Genomic DNA, 24,309 nt, shown 5'->3' with positions numbered 1-24,309 from the left:
CTTGTACAACAAGACGTGGAACATCTAGTCAAGAGGAAGGAGGAAGCTTACTTAAGGTTGAGGAGGTGAGGGTCAGACAGAGTTCTAGAGGGTTACAAGGTAACCGGGAAGAAACTGAAGAATGGACTTAGGAGAGCTAGAAGGGGGCATGAAAGAGCTTTGGCCGGTAGGATTATGAAAAACCCAAGGCGTTCTACACTAATGTGAGGAACAAGAGGATGGCCAGAATGAAGGTAGGGCTGAGCAGGAATAGTGGAGGGTACTTGTGCTTGGATTCAGAAGAGGTTGGGGAGGTCCTTAATGAATACTTTGCTTCAGTATTCACGAGTGAGAGGGACTTTATTGTTTGTGAGGAACAATGTGAAACAGGCTGATATGCTCAAACAGGTTGATGTTAAGAAGGAGGATGTGCTGCAAATTTTGAAAAACATGAAGATAGATAAGTCCCATGGGCCGAGCAGGGTATGCCCAAGGTTTATACGGGAAGCAAGAGAAGACATTGCTGCACCTTTGGCAATGATCTTTGCATGCTTACTGTCCACTGGAGTACCAGATGATTGGAGGATGGCAAATATTATTTCCTAGTTCAAGAAGGGGTCTAGAGATAACTCAGGGAATTACAGATCAGTCAGTCTTACATCAGTGATAGGCAAACGATAAGAGCGGATTCTGAGAGAAAGGATGCCTCACAAGCCTTATTGAATTCTTTGAGGATGTGACAAAACACATTGCTGAACATAAAACAGTGGATATGGTGTACATGGATTTTAGCAAGGCGTTTGATAAGGTTCGTCTTGGTAAGTTCATTCAGAAAGTAAGGAGGCATGGGATACAGGGAAATTTGGATATCTGGATACCGATTTCACTGGCCCATAGAAGGCAGTAGATGGAGAGTATTCAGCCTGGAGCTCAGTGACCAGTGATGTTCCACAGGGATCTGTTCTGGGATCTCTGCTCTTTGTGATTTTTATAAATTACTTGGATGAGGAAGTGGAAGGGCACTTTAGTAAGTTTGCCGATGATTCAAAGGTTGGTGGAGTGGTGGATTGTGTGGAGGGCTGTTGTAGGTTGTAACAGGACATTAACAGAATGCAAAGCTGGACTGAGAAGTGGCAGATGGAGATCAACCTTGGAAAGTGTGAAGTGATTCATCTTGGAAGGTAAAATTTGAATGCAGATTACAGGGTTAAAGGCAGGATTCTTGGAAGTTTGGAAGAACAGAGGAATCCTGTGGTTCATGTCCATAGATCCCTCAAAGTTGCCACCCAAGTTGATAGGGTTGTTACGAAGGTGTATTTTGTGTTGGCTTTCATGAGCGGGGGATTGAGTTTAAGAGCCGCAAGGTTATACTGCAGCTTTATAAAGCCCTGGTTAGACCACACTTGGAATATTGTGTTCAGTTCTGGTCACCTCATAATAGGAAGGATGTGGAAGTTTTAGAGAGCATGCAGAGTAGATTTACCAGGATGCTGCCTGGACTGGAGGGCATGTTTTATGAAGAAAGGTTGAGGGAGCTAGGGCTTTTCTCATTGGGGCGAAGAAGGATGACAAGTGACTTGATAGAGGTGTATAAGATGATGAAAGACTGAGATAGAGTGGATAGCCAGAAACTTTTTCCTGGGTGGAAATGGCTATCACAAGGGGGCATAATTTTGAGGTGATTGGAGGATGGTTTAGGGCAGATATCAGAGGTAGGTTCTTTAGACAGGGAGTTGTGGGTGTGTGTGTAATGCACTACCAGTAGTGCTAGTAGAGTCAGATATATTAGGGACATCTAAGTGACTCTTGGATAGGCACATGGATGACAGCAAAATGAAGTGTATGTAGGTTAGTTTGATCTTAGAGTAGGATTAAAGGTCAGCACAACACTGGGGGACAAAGGGTCCATACTGTGCTGTACTGCTCTAAGTTCGGTGTTCTAAAACAGAAATTGCTGGAAAAATTCAGCAGGGGATTGGTGAGTTGGATCCAAAATTACGGGAAACAAAGAGGAATGGTACACAGAACATTGAACATTACATTAATGTAGTGCAGTGCATGCCCTTCGGCCCTCAATGTTGTGTGGATCTGTGAAACCAATCTGAAACCCATCTAACCCACACAATTCCATTCTCATTCATATGCCTATCCCGTGACCATTTAAATGCCCTTAAATTTGGCAAGTCTGCTACTGTTACAGGCAGTGTGTTCCACATCCCTACTACTCTCTAAGTAAAGAAACTAACTCTGATATCTGTCCTATATCTATCACCCCTCAATTTAAAGCTATGTCCCTCGTGCTAGCCATTGCCATCCGAGGAAAAAGGCTCTCACTGTCCGACATATCTTACCCTCTGATTAAGTCACCTCTCAACCTTCTTCTCTCTAACAAAAACAGCCTCAAGTCCCTCAGCCTTTCGTCATACGACCTTCCCTCCATACCAGACAACATCCGAGTAAATCTCCTCTGAACCTTTTCGAAAGCTTCCACATCCTTCCTATAATGCGGTGACCAAAACTGTACGCAATACTCCCAAGTGCGGCCGCACCAGAGTTTTGTACAGCTGCAGCATGACCTCATGGTTTCGAAACTCAATTCCTCCATCAAGAAAAGCTAACACACCATATGCCTTCTTAACAACCCCATTAACCTGGGTGGCAATTTTCAAGGATCTATGTATCTGGACACCGAGATCGCTCTGCTCATCTACACTGCCAAGAACCTTACCATTCGTCCCGTACTCTGTATTCCTAATACTCCTTCCAAAGTGAATCACCTCACACTTTTCCATGTTAAATTGCATTTTCCACCTCTGAGCCCATCTCTGCAGCTTATCTATGTCCCTCTGTAACCTACAACATCCTTCAACACTATCCACAACTCTACTGACCTTATTGTCATCTGCAAATTTACTAACCTATCCTTCTATGCCCTCATCCAGGTCAATTATAAAATTGACAAGTAGCAGTGGACCCAAAACAGATCCTTGTGGTACACCACTGGTAACTGAATTCCAGGATGAATATTTCCCATCAACCACCACACTCTGTCTTCTTTCAGCCAGCCAATTTCTGATCCAAATTGCTAAATCACCCTCAATCCCATGCCTCTGTATTTTGTGCAATAGCCTACTGGGGGGGATCCTTATCAAATGCCTCACTGAAATCCATATACACCACATCAATGGCTTTACTCTCATCCACCTGTTTGGTCACATTCTCAAAGAACTACATAAATATTGTTTGTGAGGCACAACCTACCCTTCACAAAACCATGTTGATGATCCCTAATCAACTTATTCCTCTCTAGATGATTAGAAATCCTATCTCTTATCACCCTTTCCAACACCTTACGCACAACCAAAGTATGGTTCACTGGTCTGTAATTACCATGGTTGTCTCTACTTCCCTTCTTGAACAAGGGAAAAACATTTGCTATCCTGCAGTCTTCTGGCGCTATTCCTGTAGACAATGACTACATAAAGATCAAAGCCAAAGGCTTGGCAATCTCCTCCCTGTTTTCCCAAAGAATCCTAGGATAACTCCCATCTGGCACAGGGGACTTATCTATTTTCACTCTTTCCAGAATTGCTAACACCTCCTCCTTGTGAACCTCAATCCCATCTAGTCTAGTAGCCTGTATCTCAATATTCTCCTCGACAATATTATTTTTCTCCAGTGGGAATACTGATGAAAAGTATTTATTTAGCACTTCCCCAACTCATCTGAGTCCACGCACCACTTTCCACTACTGTGCTTGATTGGCACTAATCTTACTCTAGTCATTCTTTTATTCTTGATATACCTAGAGAAAGCCTTAGGGTTTTCCTTGATCCCATCTGCCATGACTTCTCATGTCTTCTTAGCTCTCTCTTTAGGTCTTTCCTGGCTAACTTGTAACTCTCAATCGCATCTTAATTGCCTATATACCTATCTATTTCCATCACTAAAGTAAACATAACAGAATTGTTGTCACTATCACCAAAGTGCTCACCTATTCCAAATCTAACACCTGGCTGGGTTCATTACCCAGCACCAAATCTAATGTGGCATTGCCCCTTGTTGGTCTGTCTACATACAGTGTCAGGAAACCATCCTGCACACATTGGACAAAAACTGACCCATCTAAAGTACTGAATATCGTACTTTAGTGAAGAGACTTTTTTTGTGAATGGATTTCAGTGGTGTTCCACAGGGCTCAGTGTTAGATCTCATGCTGCTTGTGGTATATGTTAATCATTTAGACTTCAATGTGGGAGCCATGTGTGGGAAATTTGCAAATGGTGCAACAATTAGCAGGGCAGTTGATAGTGAGGAGAATGGCTGTCACCTGCAGGATTGTACCAATGGTTTGTTGAGGTGACAGAATCATGGCAAATGGAATTTGATCCAGAGAAGTTTGAGGTGATGCATTAGTTAGGGTAAACAAAGCAAGGGAATAAATAATAATTAGGAAGGAGGGCACTGAGAGGGCTAAAGGAAGAGAGAGACCCCGAGTGTGTGTCCCCAAGTCTCTGAAGTTGACAGGATTGGGAGATAAGTTGTTAAGGAAGGCATGGGGAGGCTTTCTTTCGTATTTTTTGCAAGAGAACGGATGCAATGCTGGAACTGGTTAGGTTCCAGCTTTCTGACACTGGTTAGGCCGAAGGGTTTTGTGTGTAGTTCTGCCCACTACATTAGAGGGAGGACAGATTTGATGTTGAAAATACAGAGGAGATTTACAAGATTGTTACCAGTATTTGAAAATTGCAACTATGAGGAAAGATTGAATAGGCCAAGGTTGTTTTCCTTGTTGTGAAAATTCTACGCAGACACAATCACCTAGGGGCGGGAATCAAACCTGGGTCCCTCTCGCTGTGAGGCAGCAATGCTAACCAATTGACACTTAACTGCCCTCTGAAATAGGCCTAGCGAGCGACTTAGTTCAAGGGGAATTCGGGATGTACCATAAATGCTGGGCCTAACCTTCCACTCCTATGTCTTATGATCTTCTTGGCAGAAAGCCACTTCATGTCAGGGTAGTGGGGTTGATTGGTGCATGTATCCCGGAGATGTTGTCTGAAACGTTTCGCAAGTTGGCATCCTGTCTCCCCAGTGTCGCGGAGACCACATCAAGTTGCTCAGAGGTAAATGGGAAGGGTGTGGGGCTGGGGGAGTTGATGAGAGATAAATGGGAAAGGTGAGGGGCTGGGGGAGTTGCTGCGATAGAAATGGGAGGGGGGGGTGGGGTGGGGAGTTGGGGGGGTGATTGCTGAGAGTCCAACATGGCACCTCCGCATCATGTTTTGATAAAAGTAATTAAAACACTGGCTTTTGCATGCAAATCAGAGGATGTAAATATGAATCAAAAAGATTTGGCGTACCGTGTTCTGGTCAGATTCTAACTAGAGCATTGCATTTTTTTTGGATCTTTTATGGCAAGTGGGTATCACTGGTTAGGAGTGGAAGTAAGGTCATTTGGTCCATCGAGTCCACTCTGCCATTTAATCACGGCTGATGGGCATTTCAACTCCACTTATCCACACTCTCCCCATAGCTCTTAATTCCTTACGAGATCAAAAATTTATCAATCTCTGCCTTGAAGATATTTAACGTCCCGGCCTCCACTGCACTCTGTGGCAATGAATTCCACAGGCCCACCACTCTGTGGCTGAAGAAATATCTCCTTATTTCCATCCTAAATTGACTCCCTCTAATTCTAAGGCTGTGCCCACGGGTCCTCGTCCCCCTGCCTAATGGAAACAACTTCCCAGCATCCATCCTTCCAAAGCTATGCATTATCTTGTAAGTTCTGTTAGATCCCCCCCCCCCCCCAACTACTAAACTCTAATGAATACAATTCCAGGATTCTCAGTCGTTCATCGTATGCTAGGCCTACCATTCAAGGATCATCCGTGTGAATCTCCGCTAGACATCTCCTGTGCCAGTATGTCCTTCCTGAGATGTAGGACTCAAAATTGGACACAGTATTCTAAATGGAACCTAACTAGAGCTTTATAAAGTTTCAGAAGCATATCGCTGCGTTTATATACTAAGCCTCTTGAGCTAAATGAAAACATTACATTCGCTTTCTTAATCACAGAATCAACCTGCAAGTTAACCTTTAGAGAATCCTGGACTAGCACTCGCAGATCCCTTTGTACTTTGGCTTTGTGAATGTTCTCACCGTTCATAAAATAGTCCATGCCTGTATTCTTTTTTCCAAAGTACAAGACCTTGCATTTCCTGGACCACTCTCCTAAACTGTCTAAATCTTTATGCAGCCTCCCCACCTCCTCAGTATTACTTGCCTGTCCACCTAACTGTGTATCATTGGCAAAGTTTGCCAGAATGCCCCCAGTCCCTTCATTCAGATCACTAATTTATAAAGTGAACAGCTGCAGCCCCAACACTGAACCCTGCGGGACACCACTCGTCACCAGCTGCCATTCCGAAAAAGAACCTTTTGTTCCAACTCTCTGCCTTCTGTCAGACAGCCAATCCCCAAACCATGCCAGTAGCTCACCTCGGACATTTGGGCCCTCACCTTACTCAGCAGCCTCCTGTGAGGCACCTCATCAAAGGCCTTTTGGAAGTCGAGATAAATAACATCCACTGGGTTTCCCTTGTCTAATCTACTTGTTACCTCTTCAAAGAATTCTAAGAAGGGAGAGATAGTCAGCCCCGTTATTATTGCTTCTTGTTAAGTTTCTGCATGATTAAAATTTTCCTGACAATGCACGCCAGTCCTTTAATTTCCCACAGGACTCTGTCAGATAGTCACGGAATTCAAATTCGCTGGCTTTTTCTAGCCGGCAATCTCTTACAAACAATATTTTAAGTAGGAAATGTTTATAAGCGCTTAGGGTTCTAATCCATTTTTATAATACCATGTGCTGGGCAAAGCAACCAATCTCCTCTTGTTGCCAGAGACAGATCAAATTCTGTATTGTACCATCTGGTAGTCAGTCCATCTCAGGAACAACCACAGGCTAGGTACAGAATAAATTTCCCTTGACACTATCAAACTTTGTCATCTCATTCAGTTTGATGTTTAATATATGAATTGGTCTCATTATGAAGAATTTTCTGACTTAGGTGAAACTGATTTTAATTCACTTTATTGTTTCTTTCATCAGTTTGGATGGACAGTTTACAGACCAGAGAGCCAAATTCTGGGCAAAGCATTTACAATCTTAATGATTTCTTAGGACTAGAAAGTTGATCCCAAATGTTTGTTGGTCCTGATACGGCCTCTGTTGAAATGACTACAGTCACATTACTTCAACAAAGATGAGTTTTCTTTTTCTGGTCTTGATCAGGGCCCCAGGAAATTATTTAACTTCCTCCCCCTGCTGATTGGATCATCACAAATGAAAAATAATACAGAGAACGTATTTCTCATTCGGTGCCAATACAGTGCAGCAGTTACAGGAAAACAGTTCTGTTGACATGAAAATCGGATGTGGCTTGCTGTTTCTGGGTAAACCGTTTTATTAATTATTTTTCTGATTGCTCTTCTCCCCTCTATCATCTTCCACCTTCCATTCTTTCTCATCCTATGCTGGTCTCCTTCCTTCTTCCTTCCCTTCCCTCCTGCTCACTTTTGTAAGCCTATCCTCTGTCATCCCCCTGAACATCTCTTCCTGGCCCTGACTTCTCTGTCCTCACTACCCTTCCTCTGCATTCTCCCTCTTTCTTTCTCTCCTGTTCTCATTCCCAGTTCTGTCTTCTGGTTCTTCGTGTCCCCTCTCTTCACCCGTGCTCTCCCATCTCCTCCTTTCCCATCCCTTTCCTCTTTTGCTCTAACTCCCACCTCTTCTAGCCCCTTCCCCTGTGCCTTTCGCCCATCCTGTTCTCCTTTCTCTGTTGAAAGCAGGCAGATAACTGTATTCTCACCAATGTCACCTCTTGCTTTTCCTGTTTCTCTCACAACACTCCCCTTCTGGAATCTTCTGTGATCCATGATTACCTGTGTCACTTAAAAAACAAAAGTCTGGATCAATTTTTTTGTTATTAGCACAGACAATTCTTTCAGTATGTTTTAAAAATGCAACTTTAAGATTTTAACCAGCAAGGCAGGAAACATAAGAATTTGTAGAACTAACTTGCCTTCTCCATTTTGAGAAATGTTGTTGATTCTGCATAGTCACTAGAAACAGATGTAAACAGACCTCATTTATTGGTGTGAACAAAGTCGTAGTTGCCTGGTGAGTTCACTAAAGCTGACTTTCAAGGGACATTATTGATTGAGTCAAAGGGATAAAACGCTAATTAAGCCACAGCTTGAGTTTCATGCCTTGCTTTGGGGTCTCGGTTAGCTCAGTTGGCTTGACAGCTGATCTGTGCTGCTGAATGATGCCAGCAGCATGGGTTCAATTTCTACACTGGCTCAGGTTACTTTTCCTCTTCTCTTGCCTGAGTTGTGGTGACCCTCAGGTTAAACCACCACCAGTTGTCGGTCTCTTATGAGAAAGCAGCCCCATGATATGGTAAGATTATGGAAATTTTAACTTTGTAAGGACTCTGCAAGAAGTTCCAAAGACTTACTGAGAGAAAAAATGGCTCCTTATCCCAGTCTTAAATTGGTGTCCCATAGTTCTGAGACTATGCCCTCTGGTCCTAGATCATGAGGGGAAACATCCTGTCAGCATTTACTCTGTTAAGGCCCCTTATGTTTCAATGAGATCACCTCATTCTTCTAAACTCCAGTGAGTAGAGACCCGGCCTGCTTAATCTTTGCTCATAAGACAATCCAATTATAGTGAAGTTGACAGGTAAATCTTTGCAACCACAGGGTGATGGGAATCTGGAGCTCACTGGCTGCAGAAACTCGTCACATTGTTTAACATAGAAGATAGACACACTTAACTTGATTAAACACAATTAGAGTTTAGTCTCCAGTATGGTAAGGGGCTAGGTGACTCAAATTTTGAAAGTCTACCTCCATTCTATCATTTAACATCTTTTACAATCTAACCCCTCAGGGCAGCAGGTCACATGGTCTCCAGCAACTCTTACATCAATACTGCATCATGGCACCAGTGATGTCATTACATTGCAACTGTGTCTTAAACAAGTCCCTGTTCGCTATTAGTAGGAGCCTTGTCCACAGCCTGAATTGACATTGCTAATATCGCCTGGCAACACAATAGATGGGAGGGTGATATTTAAGGTATTAACCACTCACCTGACTCTTCCCTGCCTAATGTGGAGGTGGATTAAAATCAAGGCCAATTGGATTTTATTAGCCAGGTTTATTTGATAGAGTCTTGTAAATCGTGATACTGACCTCATTAAGTCTCTTAATTTGACATTGAGCTTCAGGTAAAATGTCCATATGAAAGTTACCAGATTGTTGTATGAAGCCAATGGGTTTCACAATGGCTTTCAGGGAAAGGGAAAAGCCAACTGTGCCTGGCCTTGGCCTGAGCACATGTATCAAACTCAGGCAATGTAGTGGGATCTCAGTTGTGTTTCCAACCAAACCCAGTTCCATCCTCAGTTCCTGTTGTTGAAAAGTTGATGGAGAATGGGTGAAAGTTTGGAGAATAAGTAAACTCTTTCAGGGCAAGAAGAGAGCTAACTAAGGAGCAAAATTCTAAAATAATTCATTTCTTTTTCTCCTAGTGGCCTGCTGCATTTGGAGGCTATGCCAGACTAATCCTTGTCCACCAGGTTATTACTATCGTAGAAGTCATGGCTGCATGGGTAAGTGTTAAAGAAGATCAGGAGACTGCCAGATGATTAAAGACAATGATCAGATCATTCTCCGTCAGTTTCTGACTCTCTCGGTCAGGCTAAAAGGAGGCTGCAATGTCTGTATCCTGAACCATGTTTGGATATCAAACATCCATGCCTCACACACACAATGTCCCACTCCCATACCCTGCACACATATACAAGCCCATGCCTCCCACTAATTCCATATCGATAGCCACACCCATGCACTGCACCTGTGCCCCACACCCATGCCTCACGCCAATACCTACACCTATGCCTCTCATCCATTCCTCACACCTATGACCATCATCACCATGAACAATGTGGCCTGTCTGCAAAAGCCATCTTTTTGCATTTTAAACTGAAAGAAAATTATCCTTCTCGTGAGTGGAATGGAGCAAAAGAGTAAGGAATCCTATGACAGATCAACAGGGCTTTGGAAGAGCACATCTAGTGTACTGCATGCAGGTTATTTAAGGAACAATATATTTGAAATTGAAAGAACATTTATGAGGCTGATTCCTGGGATGAAGAAATTATCTCATGAGGATTGGATGGGCCTATATCCATTGGAAGAATGACAGTGGACAGGAACCTTAGAAAGGGTCATGGCGAGATGGGCTGTAGTGTGCCATGTAACAGAATCGGGCCAGGAGTTGGGTGTGACACAACCTGATGTCAATAGTATCTGTTGTGTTTTTGCCACGATGTGAGATGCGTTTCCCACTGAGGAAGAGTGGGTTACTAATGAAGGGGGATTTAGCTTGTTAAACACCTTGTTAACAGTGTTACTCACCTCATCAATATTCAGCTTTCTATCTGACCAAACGCACCAAGCAAGCTTGATGTCAGGAATGCTCAATGTAGGAGTCAGATCAAGGACCTAGTGTTTACAGCTCACCACTCATTCTGAACAATCTCTAAATCGGACACCAGGCACCAATGTCTTCCTGGCCAAATGCACCTCACATCCACATGCATTCATATCCAACATGTGCTCACTTGGATTCACCCTTTGAACATCTCCAACCCACTTGGGCTTTCAATGCTGCTCCAGCAAAGATCATTATAATGCTGCACCAAGGATGCTTAGAGACACACACCCAGCGCATGGACTATCTCCAGGCTGTTTGCTTACTGTCATAGTGCACGCTCACTGCAAGCCTTACCAAGATACCCACAGTATCCCTGCCTTATATTACCTTGGCTTTTTGTGATTTACCCCTCAGTCCCACATACCAGCTCCTACTAATTCTGAAGAAGAGTCATACTGTACTTGAAATGTTAATTTGGTTTCTCTCTCCACAGATGCTGCCAGAATTTTTCCAGCACTTTTCTGATTTTCTTTTCAGATTTCCCACATCTACAGTATTTTGCTGATATTACTTCTGTCTGGCCTTGCTATCCGACACAGACTGAAAGGAAGGAACCTTGTCATGGTTGTCAGCAAGCCACAGTCATCATTGAAACATAGAGAACAGGAGCAGCAGTAGGTCATTTGGCCCTTCAAGCCTGTTTCAGTATTTATTAAGATCATGGATGATCATCCAGCTCAGTAGCATATTCCTGCTTTTCCTCCATATCCTTTGTTCCCTTTACCCCTAATTACTATATCTAGCTCTTTTTTTGAAATCCTACAATGTTTTTGTCTTGACTGCTTTCTGTGGTAACAAATTCCACAGACCCACCACTCTCTGGGTGAAGAGAATTCTCCTCATCTCAGTCCTAAAGGTTTACTCCATATCCTTAAACAGTGACTTCTGATCCTGGTCTCTCCCGCCATTGGGAACATTCTTCCTGTATCTACCCCGTCTGGTCCTGTTCGAATTTTATAGGTTTCAATGAGGTGCTCCCTTCATTCTTCTGAACTCCAGCAAATATAATCCTAACTGATTTAACCTCCCCTCTGACATCAAGCCCACCATCTCAGGAACCAGCTCACTACACTGCCTCCATGATCAGAACATCCCTCATCAGATAAGGAGACCCAAACTGCAGACAAAGCTGGGGCAACAGACTTTGTTCAGAAGTTGCTGCATGATGTATCTTCTAATTTTCTTAATGGCTGCATGGCTGTCCAAGGTCTGTGCTAGAAGCCAGTAGAATGGTCATATTGACTGACAGAGCATGCTCGAAAGGCCGAATGGCCTACTTCTGCTTCTAGTCTCAATGTTTCTATATTCATGGTGCATGAGATGGATTTTTGATCAAGAAAAGAGTTCAGCTTTATGTGGAACTGACAGGAAAGTGGAATGAAGGCTACATTTGGGTCACCTATCGAGTGATTGTCCAGGCTTGAGGGGCTTGAATGTCCTGCTCAAGCTCTATATCTTAGGTTCGAATTTGAGTGAAATTGTGATCCAGCAATGAATGAACATTACTGTTTTACACAGAAATCGATAAGTGTGAATCGTCACCGTGTGATCCATCTGCAACATGTCGCAACTTAAAGGGGAGCTTTGAATGTTACTGTGATCAAGGTCATAACCCCATTCCTGGGAGCTCCAGCACTGAAATAACTTGTGAAGGTAAGGAGGATAATGTTATAAGCATTTAAATAGGGGCACTAATCTCTTGGTTGTGATAAAGTTGTCAGTTCTCCAGAAACTGAAAGACTGGAGCGACTGGGCTTGTATACCCTTGAGTTTAGAAGACTGAGAGGGGATGTGATTGAGACATATAAGATTATTAAAGGATTGGACACTCTGGAGGCAGGAAACATGTTTCCGCTCAAGGGTGAGTGCCGAACCAGAGGACACAGCTTAAAAATACGGGGTTGACCATTTAGAACAGAGATGAGGAGAAACTTCTTCACCCAGAGAGTGGTGGCTGTGTGGAATGCTGTGCCCCAGAGGGCAGTGGAGGCCCAGTCTCTGGATTCATTTAAGAAAGAGTTAGATAGAGCTCTCAAGGATTGTGGAATCAAGGGTTATGGAGATAAGGCAGGAACAGGATACTGATTAAGGATGATCAGCCATGATCATATTGAATGGTGGTGCAGGCTCGAAGGGCAGAATGGCCTACTCTTACACCTATTGTCTATTGGTCCAGGACTCCAAAGGAATCAGACACTACTGTCTAACTCAAACCTGCGAGAAATATTGGAAGGAGAATTAAGAAGACAAGGAACACAAAATAGTACAGCACAGGAACATGTCCTTTGGCCCATCAAGACTGGGCCCATAGATGATGCCTTCTTAAATTAAAAACCTTTTGCATCTATGTGGTCTGTGTCCCTGTATTCCCTGCCTATTCATGAATTTGCCAAAATGCCTCTTGAATGTTGCTGTTGTATCTGCCTCCACCATCTCTTCTGGCAGTACATTTAGGCATTCCTGCACAACATACCCCCTAATGTTCTTAATGGCTGCATGGTTCTCCAATGTCTATCCGTAAAACCCATGAGGATGATCAGCCAACATCATATTGATGGATGGAGCACAATCAAAGGGCTGAATGGCCTACTCCTGCTCTTATTCTCCATGTTTTTGATATTCAAGGTGCTTGCGATGGGTTTTCAAACAAGAAAAGAGTTGAGGGTTGTGAGGAACAGACAGGAAAGTGGAGTGAAGGCCACAATCAGGTCAGTTATTGAATGGTGGAGCAGTCTTGAGAGGTCGAGTAGCCTTCTCATGTTGCTATCTCTTAGGTTCTAATTCGAGCTAAACAGCGATCAGCTATTAACAAACATCATTGTTTCCACAGATATTGATGAGTGTACATCGTCACCGTGTGATCCATCAGCATTATGTCGTAACATAATTGGGAGCTATGAGTGCTACTGTGGTATAGGGTTTACCCCCATTCCTGGGAGCTCCAGCAATACAACAACTTGTAAAGGTAAGGAGGATAATCTTAAGTGTGCAATTAAGTGGGTGTCACTAATCAGTTATTTGTCCAGGATGATCCTGAAGAGAATTGAAAAGAATTGTCAAATCTGTGAGAAAATCGAATGGATAATTAAGAAAACAAAGAATAGTTAAGCTCAGAAACAGGCCCTTTGCCCCTCAAGACTGCACCAATATATTATGCCTTTCTAGACTTTGCCTTTACATAGTCAGTATCCCACATTTCCCTGCCAATTCATGTACCTGTCAAGATATCTCTTAAACATTGAAATTGTGTCTGCCTCCACCATCTCCTCTGGAAGTGCATTCCAGGCACTTAGGTAAAAAGGCACTTACCACTTCAAAGAAGACTGTCACATCTCCTTTAAACATACCTCCTTTTACCTTAAACCTGTGTTCCCTGTTAATTGTACCCTAAGAGTAAGACTCCAATTCTCCATTCTGTTTGTACCGCACAGTTTTCTTGATATATTCTAAATGCATTAAGCACAAAAGCAAACAAAATGCTGTTTGGCACTTCAAAACAGAGGTTGGGTGTGCTCATTTTTATAGGATTTCCTGGGTTCTCAAGTTTCCACAGGGCTCAAACTTGTGTATGTAGTGCCAGCGAGGGACTGGAGAATGGCCCCAGGGTCCAAATATGCCAGGACCCTGTCTGAAGGTTCAGAAGCCACTTCCAAACTTGGTGCACTCCTAACCACAATCATCAAGCCCTCATTAAAAGCATTGTCCATTGGAATCAGCCAAACTGCTGAAGCCTCCCTGGAATCTGTGTCTAGACCCAGGCAAAAATGCTGGGCACTGTTGCTTCTAAAGAGTAGGCTGCCTATAGGCAGAGAAGGAGACCATTCAGCCCCAGAAACATCACTGTCATTCGATGAGATCCTGGTTGATCTGAACTGAACTCCAACTAGCTGCCTCTGTTCCATCTCCTTTAATAGCTGTGACTAATAGTTTTGGTGTCTTTTGTAATGAAGGATGTACTTGCCTTGGAGACTCCACACTGGAATTTCACTGGGTGTTTCCTGAGCAGAGGGGTTGATCTATGATGAGAAGCTCAGTAATTTGGGCCTACACATTGAAGTTGGGAAGCTCATAGAAGCTAATAATCAGCTTGCTACTCCTTTCAAACCTTCGCAATAATTTCCCAAAGGGGAGGGTGTGTGCATGAAGATAGGAAAAAATGAGTGATCAAGACAGAATGGGATGCTCAATTGCTCCATTAGAACACCACAGCATAATGCAGTACCTAATGCTTTGGTTATCAATGTCACAGATACTCATGCTTCCACTGTCAAACCACTGTCAGTGCCTGTGTACTATCTACGAAAGGCACTGCAACAGCTCAACGAAACTTCTTCAACCCATTTCCAGTACTCAGAAGCACATGAACACCAGACTGTTGAAATTTCCAGAAAGTTATAATTGAACATAAAACTGGAGACAATATTTATACATTTTTAAAGGCACTTATTTACAGAGATACACTTTACAAGCATTCGCCTCCTAATGTAACAACCACTCCACCCTTCTACTCTGCTCTTTTATGAAATGGCATGTGTGAATCGCAGATAATGTCCACAACCCACATGCAAGAAAATACAATGAAACTGAAGTCTATTGCTTGTAATTTACCCTCTGAGTGGTACACCCTGTAGATTTGGAAATATATCACCATTCCTTCAGTGTTGCTGGGTCAGAATCCAGCTTAGGTTGAGAGCTACTAAAATGTGGGACTTGCTACAACATGGAGAGGTTGAGCATCGAGGCATGATGTAGATGAGTACATGCGGGAGAAAGGAATAGAAAGCTGTGTTGATGCAGTGGGACAATGTTGGAGGAAGCTCTTAGGTGGGAGATTCAAGATCACCATTCTTCTAATGGACAGAATGGCCTGTTTCTGTGCTGCAAATTGTATGTGATGTAGTTTAACACCAAGTTACCAAGCATTGCCACAATTGGGAGTCCGTGTAGACCAGGTTGAGTTCTGGAGCAGTTACTGTGACATCTTTTCCTCTTCACTGCAGATGTGGACGAGTGTGAGAATGAAGATGTGTGTGGCAAGAACATAACCTGTCATAACTCCTTGGGGAGTTACCGCTGTATCTGTCGGGCAGGATTTCAGCCAGTGCCAGAACAAACACAAGGGACCTGTACAGGTGAAGGCAATGATTGACACAGAGAGCTGCATGAAAATGATTATTGACACTGGGGGTTTGGGTGGGTGGACTTGTGGAAGTTGGAGGGGGTGGGGGCAGACTATATATATGAGGGGAGAACTTTGAGACCATTCCTCAGCTTTCACTCCTGATGCAGAGGTAACTTCCTGGTGGACCGTATTTGCCTGAGGCCTAGGAAATTGGGCCTGAGGCCTCACCTTTGGTGTCTCTCATCAGGAATTTTGGATGACTGGCAATGACTATGAGGTCAATTCTAGGAAAGAGGGGGATAGAAAGGGCAATTGTGAGAGTTTTAGGACATCAGAAAGCTTGTGAGCTGAAACTAAATTGATTCCATCTTTAGTTGCTGGTTGCCAAGAATCACAAGTCTGACCCTATGGAGAAAATTTTATATACAGGATTTTCCATTTTTCCTTGTTCCCTCTTTGACAGAATTACAGGGCTTAGTGGATCTATAAAAATTGACCTTCATTAATCTATAATTCTGGTTAATCTCTCTGCAGGTTGTTGAGATTGTGTTTGTCAGTTTGAAATCAACTAGGAAAAAGTGAGGACTGCAGATGCTTGAGATCAGAGTCGAGAGTGTAGTGCTGGAAAAGCACAGCAGGACAGGCAGCATCCGAGGAGCAGGAGAATCGACATTTTGGGCATAAGCCCTTCATCAGGAGCTGAGAGATAAATGGGAAGGAGGGTGGCGAAGGTAATTGGGAAAGTGATAGGTGGATGAAGGTGAGGGAGAGGGTGATAGGTAAGAGGGGTAGTGATGGTCAGGTCCGGAGGGCGGTGCTGAGTTGGAGACTTGGGGCTGGGTTAATGTGGGGGAGGGGAAATGAGAAGTTGATGAAAACTACATTTATCCCATATGGTTGCAGGGTCCCAAAGCGGACTATGAGGCATTCCCCCTCCAGGCGTTGGCTGGTAACGGTTTGGCAGTGGAGGAGGCCCAGGACATGCATGTCCTTGGCAGAGTGGGAGGGGGTTCAGCCACGGAGCAATGGGCTTGGTGCAGGTGTCCCAGAGATGTTCCCTGATATCAATGATCCGCAAACAGGCGTCCTGTCTCCCCAGTTTAGAGGAGACCACACCGGTCACAACGGATGCAGTAGATCATATTGGTATTGGTACAGGTAAATTTCTGATGGATGTGGACGGATCCTTTGGGGCCTTGGACGGAGGTGAGAGGGGTGGTGTTTCAGAGAACATCTCTGGGACACCCGCACCCACCAACTCCATCACTCCATGACTGAACACTTCAATTCCCCCTCCCACTCCTTCAAGGACATGCAGGTCCTGTGCCATCTCCACTGCCAAACCGTCACCACCCGATGCCTAGAGGAAGAATACATTATATTCTGCCTTGGAACCCTACAACCACATCGGATAAATGTGGATTTCAACAGCTTCCTCATTTCCCCTCCCCCACATTATCCCAGTCCCAAGCCTCCAACTTGGCACCGCCCTCCAGTCCTGTCCATCACTCCCCCCTCTGACCTATCACCCTCTCCGTCACCTTCATCCACCTATCACTTTCCCAGCTACCTTCCCCACCCCGCTCCCATTTATCTCAGCCTCAACCGACAAGCCTCATTCATGATGTAGGGCTTATGCCGAAAGGTCCGCTCCTCTGGTGCTGCCTGACCTGCTGTCCTTTTCCAGCACTACACTCTCATCTCTATCAGTTTGACTCAGGTATTAACACTCTGGGTCAGAAGGGTGTTGGTATGAAATAAGGTTTTGAAAGGGTAATCTAAGCTGACTCCCCCCACCCCCCACCAAACCCCAGTACTGTCCTGATGGCGTGCTGCACTGTTGGAGGAGTATCCTTCAGATGAGATGTCAAAACTGGGTTCCATCTGTCCTGCTAGATGGGCATCAGAAATCCAAAGTAGGAAGATGGCAGAGTTTTGAATTGGGCACCAATGTTGAAAGATCTCTTAACTATTCTAATTTTTACAGTGCAACCTCTCAACTGTCCCAAACCAGAAAAGCCAAACAATTCCACCCTCGTACAGTGTGGTGGGAAGCATTCACAAATCCTTCAACAGGTATGTGACCCATGTTGTTCTATTCTCAAACTGACTGACTGAAGAAGTCCTTTTACTTAATGGGGTTCATTTCTTTGTACCCTTGATTTTTGATTGAACATGAGCATGGATTTGAAATGACTACAGGATGATTATAATGGTCACAGGTAATGATTGTTTGTAATTTTAAATTTCTTGACCATAATGTTAGGTAAACCCTTCTGTTAATTTGAACCAGACACACTGAAAAGCTCACCTTGCGCTGTAATCTGTAAAATGAACAATTTTATTCTTTAAATCCAAAAGAGAACATTAAACTACAGCTTCTTACAACTCTTTTCTCTTAAACCTTATTTTACCTCCCACCCTACATTACTGGTCTAGTAAATTCCCTCTTAAATCTATAGCAAATCAATTTTCAAAACCAGTTGTTGTCTTCTGATGTCGAACTTCCTCCGTAGATTCCTCTAGGTCATCTTCAGTCTTCTGTTGCACAACTTTCTTATGGACAGGTACCTTTCAGAGAATTATTCTGCTGGCAGTCTGTTGGTACTTGGCTGCTCTTTGCTGTTCTCCCCAACTGTTCAAAATACCCGATTTTATATACCCTAAAACATCGGACTGGCTATTGGTAAAATTCAAATTCAATTGGATTTTGGTATCTAGGGCATAAAATTAGCCGAATTTGAATTTGTTGTGTGCCATGGCAACACAGCTCCAGCTATTTGTTTCATAACTAAATGTTACATTTTTAAATTGTTCAGCACACTCTGTGCCAGCAGAAGTTTCAGCTCCCTTTAAGGTACAGTACACGTCTATAACTTCATAACAATAAGATCAGCTTTCAAATGAGGTGTTTTAAACCCAGATCCCATGAGCCTTCTTGGGTAGAACCAACATCACAGTGGCACTCTTGTGGAGAAAGCACAAGGGAGCTTCCAGTTATATCAACGTCAAGATTTAGTCCTGACTATAAATGTTTAACAGTTTATCTAGTCATTATCTAATTACTTGCATTGCTGTTTGTGGAAACATCCTGTGTGAAAGTTGGGTGACACTTTTCCTACATTACAACGTGACAAAATCAATATCATGGACAAAACAGTTACACTGCAAGGGTGAGATGAGTGTGACTGGCCTTCCATCAAGCTCACATTTAGGCCAAGTTTGGCATCAAGGAGTTCCTGCAGTGTCCAGCGCTATTCTTGACTCCAAAAATCCCAAATCAATCTGTGTCCATAAGCAGCAAGACCTGCATAATATTCAGGCTTGGGTTGATAAGCGACAAGTTGTATTCATGCCACTCAAGTGTCAGGCAATGTCTATCTCCAACAAGAGAAAGTCTGAACATGACATGCAATGGCATTTCCATCACAGAATCCCCAATAATCAGTGTTCTGGGGGTTACCATTGACCAGAAATTGAGTTGGACAAGCTATATAAGTACGGGGTCTACAAAAGCAGGCCAATCCTGCAGTGAGTAACTCATTTTCAGACGCTTCAAATCCTGTAGACTATCTACAAAACAAAAGTCAGGTATATGGTGGCGTATACTTCACTTGTCTGGGTGAATGTCGCTCCAACAACGATCGAGAAACTGGAGACCATTAGGGATAAAGTTTCCCACATGATTGGCTCCCCTTCCACCACCTTTAACATTCTACTCCTCTACCAGTGCTGACTAGTGGGACTACAGTCTGCTATTAACAAGATGCACTGTAGCAAATCACCAAGGCTCCCATGGCAGCATCACAGCAAATTGTCACCTCGAGGACAGGCATTGCTGACACTTGGAACACCATCAACCTCCAGGCCACACACCGTCCTGACGTGGAATTATATGACTGTTCCCTTGTTGTGACTGAGTTCAAGTCCTGGAACACCTTGCATCCTTTCCCCATGAACAGCACTCCAGGTGCCCCCTACACCAAATGGACTGCAAGAATTGAAGAAAGCAGTTCACCATCACCTTCTATTGGGCAATTAGGTATGGGCAATGAATAATAACCACTGGCCTAATCAGTGACACCCATTTCCTATGAACAAATAAATTCTTTAAAAATTTGTTGTAAAGCATTTTTAAATATCCGAAGGGAATGAAGGGTGCAAGGTACTTGTTCACTCAGCCCACAACAAGGTGCCCCAACACTGATGCTGTGAACTGCAGTGGGATAAATCCAGACATCACTATCTGGTACTATCCCAGTGTTATCACACTAGCTGCACAAACAACATCATGTCACTTATTTCCAGATGATACAAAGTTGATTTTCCAGCCTTTTGCTCTTGGGACTGTTGGCTTGGTGGAGTTTTAGGTTGACTTGTCTAGTGATGGTTATCAATGAGAAGGGGGGATTTTTAACTATTATCTTGTTCCACTGTCTAGCCAAACTCTGTGGGTAATGGGTCTTGCTTCATAGTAGAATCAGCTCGCCGATTACTTGACAAAGTCTGTCAGAATTTCAGCGTCACAAACGATATCCAGGTAAGGAATCATAGGCCCAGTATTTCTATATGCTCCAAAAGTGACATTGTTCTGGTGCAGTGTTCTACTCTACAAAGCTAGGAGAAAGTGAGGACTGCAGATGCTGGAGATCAGAATCAAAAAGTGTGGTGCTAGAAAAACAGAGCCAGTCAGGTAGCATCCGGAGAGCAGGAGAGTCAACATTTTGAGCATAAGTTCTTCATCAGGAATCCTGATGAAGAGCTTATGCTTGAAATGTCAATTCTCCTGCTCCTCAGATGCTGCCTGACCGGATGTGTTTTCCCAGGACCATACTTTTTGACTCTACTCCACAAAACCAGTCAGAGAAAAACAATACTAGAGCCAATCTTAAAATAGACCAATATTTACTAACAGGCTAAAACAGCACAAGCTTGTGCCTCCAAACTCAACCATCTATACTCTGTGAATGTCTCTTTAATTTTTAAAAATGTTAATGATTTTTAATTGACCTATTTTTCAAATCAACCTGTTCAAAGGTATTGTTGCACACCTCTGGAGCAAGTGGGTCTTAAAGCAGGTTCCCTCAGTCCAGTGGTCGGGACATTACCAGTATTCCATAAGAGGGCCTTTGAATGTCTCTTTATTTGGACTCAATTGTGACCCCAATTAATGCCTTCCATTAGCTCATAATTAAACACACTTGTTAACAATTAACACAAATAACTAGAACTTGGCAAGTTAATCTGATACACTGGACTTGCATGTGTACTAAAATATGGATAATATGAGTTAAGACCCCAGCTTCCTCTTTCTACCAGGATTGCACCTGACTTTAGTTTCAGCCTGTAACAAGCAGGAGTGAGTGAATTGCTCAATCTGTCAACCAAGTACTTCACTCGGGATTTTACAAACTTCCTTACAAAGAGGTATTTTTTCCTCTGTCGTCATTTGATGGTAGACAGTGGATGTTCCCATATCTCGATCTAATCTTTATATCAGAGGGAAACGAGAATCGGTGTAAGAGGAAATGAGAGAGGCATCACTACCTCTGTAGCCTCCATTGTCCCAACCCTCCAAGGTGTTTATGTTACTCAGATTCTAGCCTGTTATGTATTTCCAAGTTCAATGCTCTATCATCACCTTCTGTTGTCAGGTTCCCAGGCTCTGGAATACTATATATTTCAGCTTTTGCTCTTTTCATCATTATTTCCATTAGATCATAAAAATGTAGAAACAGGAGAAGGCCATTCAGCCCATTGGATCTCTTCCACCATTCAAGAAGAGCAGGGATGACTTGGTTTGAGCCATTGCATTACTTTCCTCATTTTCTCCAAAAACTTTGCCTTCCCTGTTTATCAAAAATCAAATTTAGCCACTAGGTTGTCCAATGGCTGACACTCCACTGCTCTCAGTGAAACAGAATTCTGAAGATTAATAGCTCTCTAACTGAAAAGGTCCTCCTTGTCATTGTTTGAAATTGAATCTCCTTATTCTGGAACAATGCTCCTTAGTTCTTGATTCCCGCCGAGGGAAAATATTCTCTGAGCATCCACCCTATCAAGCCCCTTCAGAACATAATATGTCACAATAAGATCCCGTTTCATTCTTCTAAAGTCCAATGAGTTCAAAATGAAATGAGCTTAACTTTTCCTCATAAGTTTATCACCTTCTCCCAGGAATCAGCTGAGTGGACATTCTTTGAACTACTTCTGATGCAAGTATACCCCTTTCATAATATTTTAATTTAAACAGTACTCAGATGACGTCACACAAGTGGCCATATTACTGTCGCAAGACTTTTCTACTGTTATCCATCATCCCCTTTGATGTTAAGGCAAACACTCTATTTATCCTGCTAATTAGTTGCTGAACCTTCTTGCTAATATAACAGGAGATTTGAAACACAGAAGGTTCAAAGAACATGATGCCAATGAAATAAATAATTAATGTTTCAAGTCATAACAAAAGTGAAGGGAAATTAAGGTTAAATGAGGAGGCATTTACATGGAATGAAGCCTGTGAGTTGAGAAATCCTTTGTCTGTCTACTCCTTGCCATTTTGCCTCCTCCCCCCATAGAGACTCCTTTATTTTCACAGAGGGTCTGTTCGACCACTCCAGATACCCAGTCTCACTATCGCTTACAGCTGGAGGCCCTGGTACAAGTGCTCAGCACTCTTTGATGTTTCTCTACTTAAATGATGTTCTAAGCTTTTATTCTTTCTGCCAAAATGGGCAACCTCGTATTCTACCACATTACTGTCCATCTGTCCAATTGCCTTGTCCTATCTATATCCCTTTGCAGATTCTTTACATCCCCTTCAACTTGCTTTCTGACGTATTACTTTTTATTCTTTTACAGAGGGTGGACATTGTTGGCAAGTCCAGTAATTGCTGCTTTTCCTCAACTGCGTTTGAACTGAGGCCATTCCATAGGTGCTACAGACTCAGTGGGATGAAAGGCCTCTTCTATGTTTGATTCAGGGGGAGTTAAGAATCAACCACATGGCTGTGGGTCTGGAATCAGGTGTAGGCCAGGCCGAGTGAAGATTGCAGGGTTCCTTCCCTAAAGAGCATTATGAACGTGCTCAGTCTTTACAACAGTCGATAATCATTTCATGGTATCTTTGCATCATAAGCCATTTTGGCTACAATGCATTTGGTTCCCCTCTTTAAAACGCACCTTAAAACCTATCTCTTTGACCAAGCCTTTTGTCGTCATGTGACCAATGTGACCTGGTGTCATACTTCTATAATCCTTCTGTTTTGATGGTGCCTGTTCTTTGAGGAAAGAAGCCCATATTTTATGTTTGGCTGATAGCCCCTTGATGAATTCTGTCTTTTGAAGGGAGACTGGATCTTCCAAACTGAATGTGGGTTGATATCCAATGGGATATTCATATCTGATGTACCTGTGGTGTCCCAACTTTGTATTGCCTGTAGGAGCCCATAAGACCTACCTCCAATAGTGGATTAATCAATGTGTAAAGTTGGTGTAAAGATGACTATTGTGAAGGTAGGAGCGTTCAAACACAGATTGTAGATTGGGCAGGATCTGAGTGATGTGTGCCAGCGGTAAAACAGTATGGACTACATGTGACTGCAGACCCATAGCAATGGGATTGACACTGAGCTGCATTCTGGAATGGGCTTAGGAAGCCATTCAGATCAAAGGAATCAAATGCTATAATTTGCAATGAGGACAAAGCAGGAGATTGGCACTAGGGAGCGTAAGTATAGGCAGAATGGGCTGAATGTCCTCCTTTGGCACTGTCAAAATTCTGTTGTTTTTTTTATTTCAAAGTTTATTTTTGTAAATTGCAGTTCACTGTTGTTGTGACATGTTTCAACAGATGGGAGGAGAGAGAGGCATTAACCTCATTTATGGAGGCGGATAATTGGCAGTCACAGCTGAAGAGAGTGGAGGCCAGAAACTGGGAGGGGGGAGAAGGGAAAGGAAAGGAAGAATTCAAGACAATCACAGTGAAGGGAAAAGGAGTAAGAAAACAAAGCATTCGAGGAGGAAAAGAGTGGAGGCAGTTTGGGGAGAAAAGGAATGAGAGAAAATTAATATGAGGAGGGAAAGAAAACAGACCTGTTAGTTCAAGAAGTTATTTCTCTTTCTATTCTTAGGCCATCACAAACTTTACAAATAGTGTCTTCAGTAGGAATTCACAGCTACAGAACATGACGACCAGTCAACAGTTAAATGTAGCAGCGACCATCTTGGATCTCTTGGAGAATACGGCAATGGCTGTTGCTTTGACTTTACCCAGTGGAGAAACAAAGTCAATATCAGAAGACTCTTTCGGTAAAGTATTACTCAGTACAAATGATAACCCTCTCGATGTTGAGTTGATGTAGAGTGTGTCTCAGAGATGGATTCTTAGAGGACCAGGGAGAAGGCAATTCTGGATTTGGTATTGTGTAACGAACCAGAATTGGTCAGGGACCTCGAAGTGAAGGAGCCATTGGGAAGTAGTGACCATAATACAATAAGCTTCAATCTGCAATTTGAGAGGGAGAGGGTACAATCGGAAGTGACAATATTTCTGTTGAATAAAGGGAACTATGGAGCTATGAGGGAGGAGCTGGCCAAAGTTCAATGGTGCAATACCTTAGCAGGGATGAC

At 43.1% G+C, this 24,309-nt stretch overlaps 1 protein-coding gene across 1 annotated transcript in view; it reads left to right on the top strand.

Moving 5' to 3' along the window:
* The first annotated feature begins 7,378 nt into the window (after positions 1 to 7,378).
* Positions 7,379 to 24,309, top strand: part of LOC122552189 (adhesion G protein-coupled receptor E2-like) — a 61,836-nt gene continuing 44,905 nt past the window's right edge. The window contains exons 1-8 of the mRNA XM_043694785.1: positions 7,379 to 7,441; positions 9,589 to 9,669; positions 12,075 to 12,209; positions 13,387 to 13,521; positions 15,557 to 15,688; positions 17,666 to 17,754; positions 20,120 to 20,218; positions 23,811 to 23,988. Of these exons, the coding sequence (XP_043550720.1) occupies positions 7,411 to 7,441; positions 9,589 to 9,669; positions 12,075 to 12,209; positions 13,387 to 13,521; positions 15,557 to 15,688; positions 17,666 to 17,754; positions 20,120 to 20,218; positions 23,811 to 23,988 (880 nt within the window). The 5' untranslated portion in view covers positions 7,379 to 7,410. The remainder of the gene's footprint in view (positions 7,442 to 9,588; positions 9,670 to 12,074; positions 12,210 to 13,386; positions 13,522 to 15,556; positions 15,689 to 17,665; positions 17,755 to 20,119; positions 20,219 to 23,810; positions 23,989 to 24,309) is intronic.

The sequence above is a fragment of the Chiloscyllium plagiosum genome, chromosome 8, assembly GCF_004010195.1.
Source record: "Chiloscyllium plagiosum isolate BGI_BamShark_2017 chromosome 8, ASM401019v2, whole genome shotgun sequence".
Lineage (NCBI taxonomy): Eukaryota > Metazoa > Chordata > Chondrichthyes > Orectolobiformes > Hemiscylliidae > Chiloscyllium > Chiloscyllium plagiosum.
Note: the sequence above shows the minus strand (reverse complement) of the source record. Positions and strands in the feature narration are given on the sequence as shown.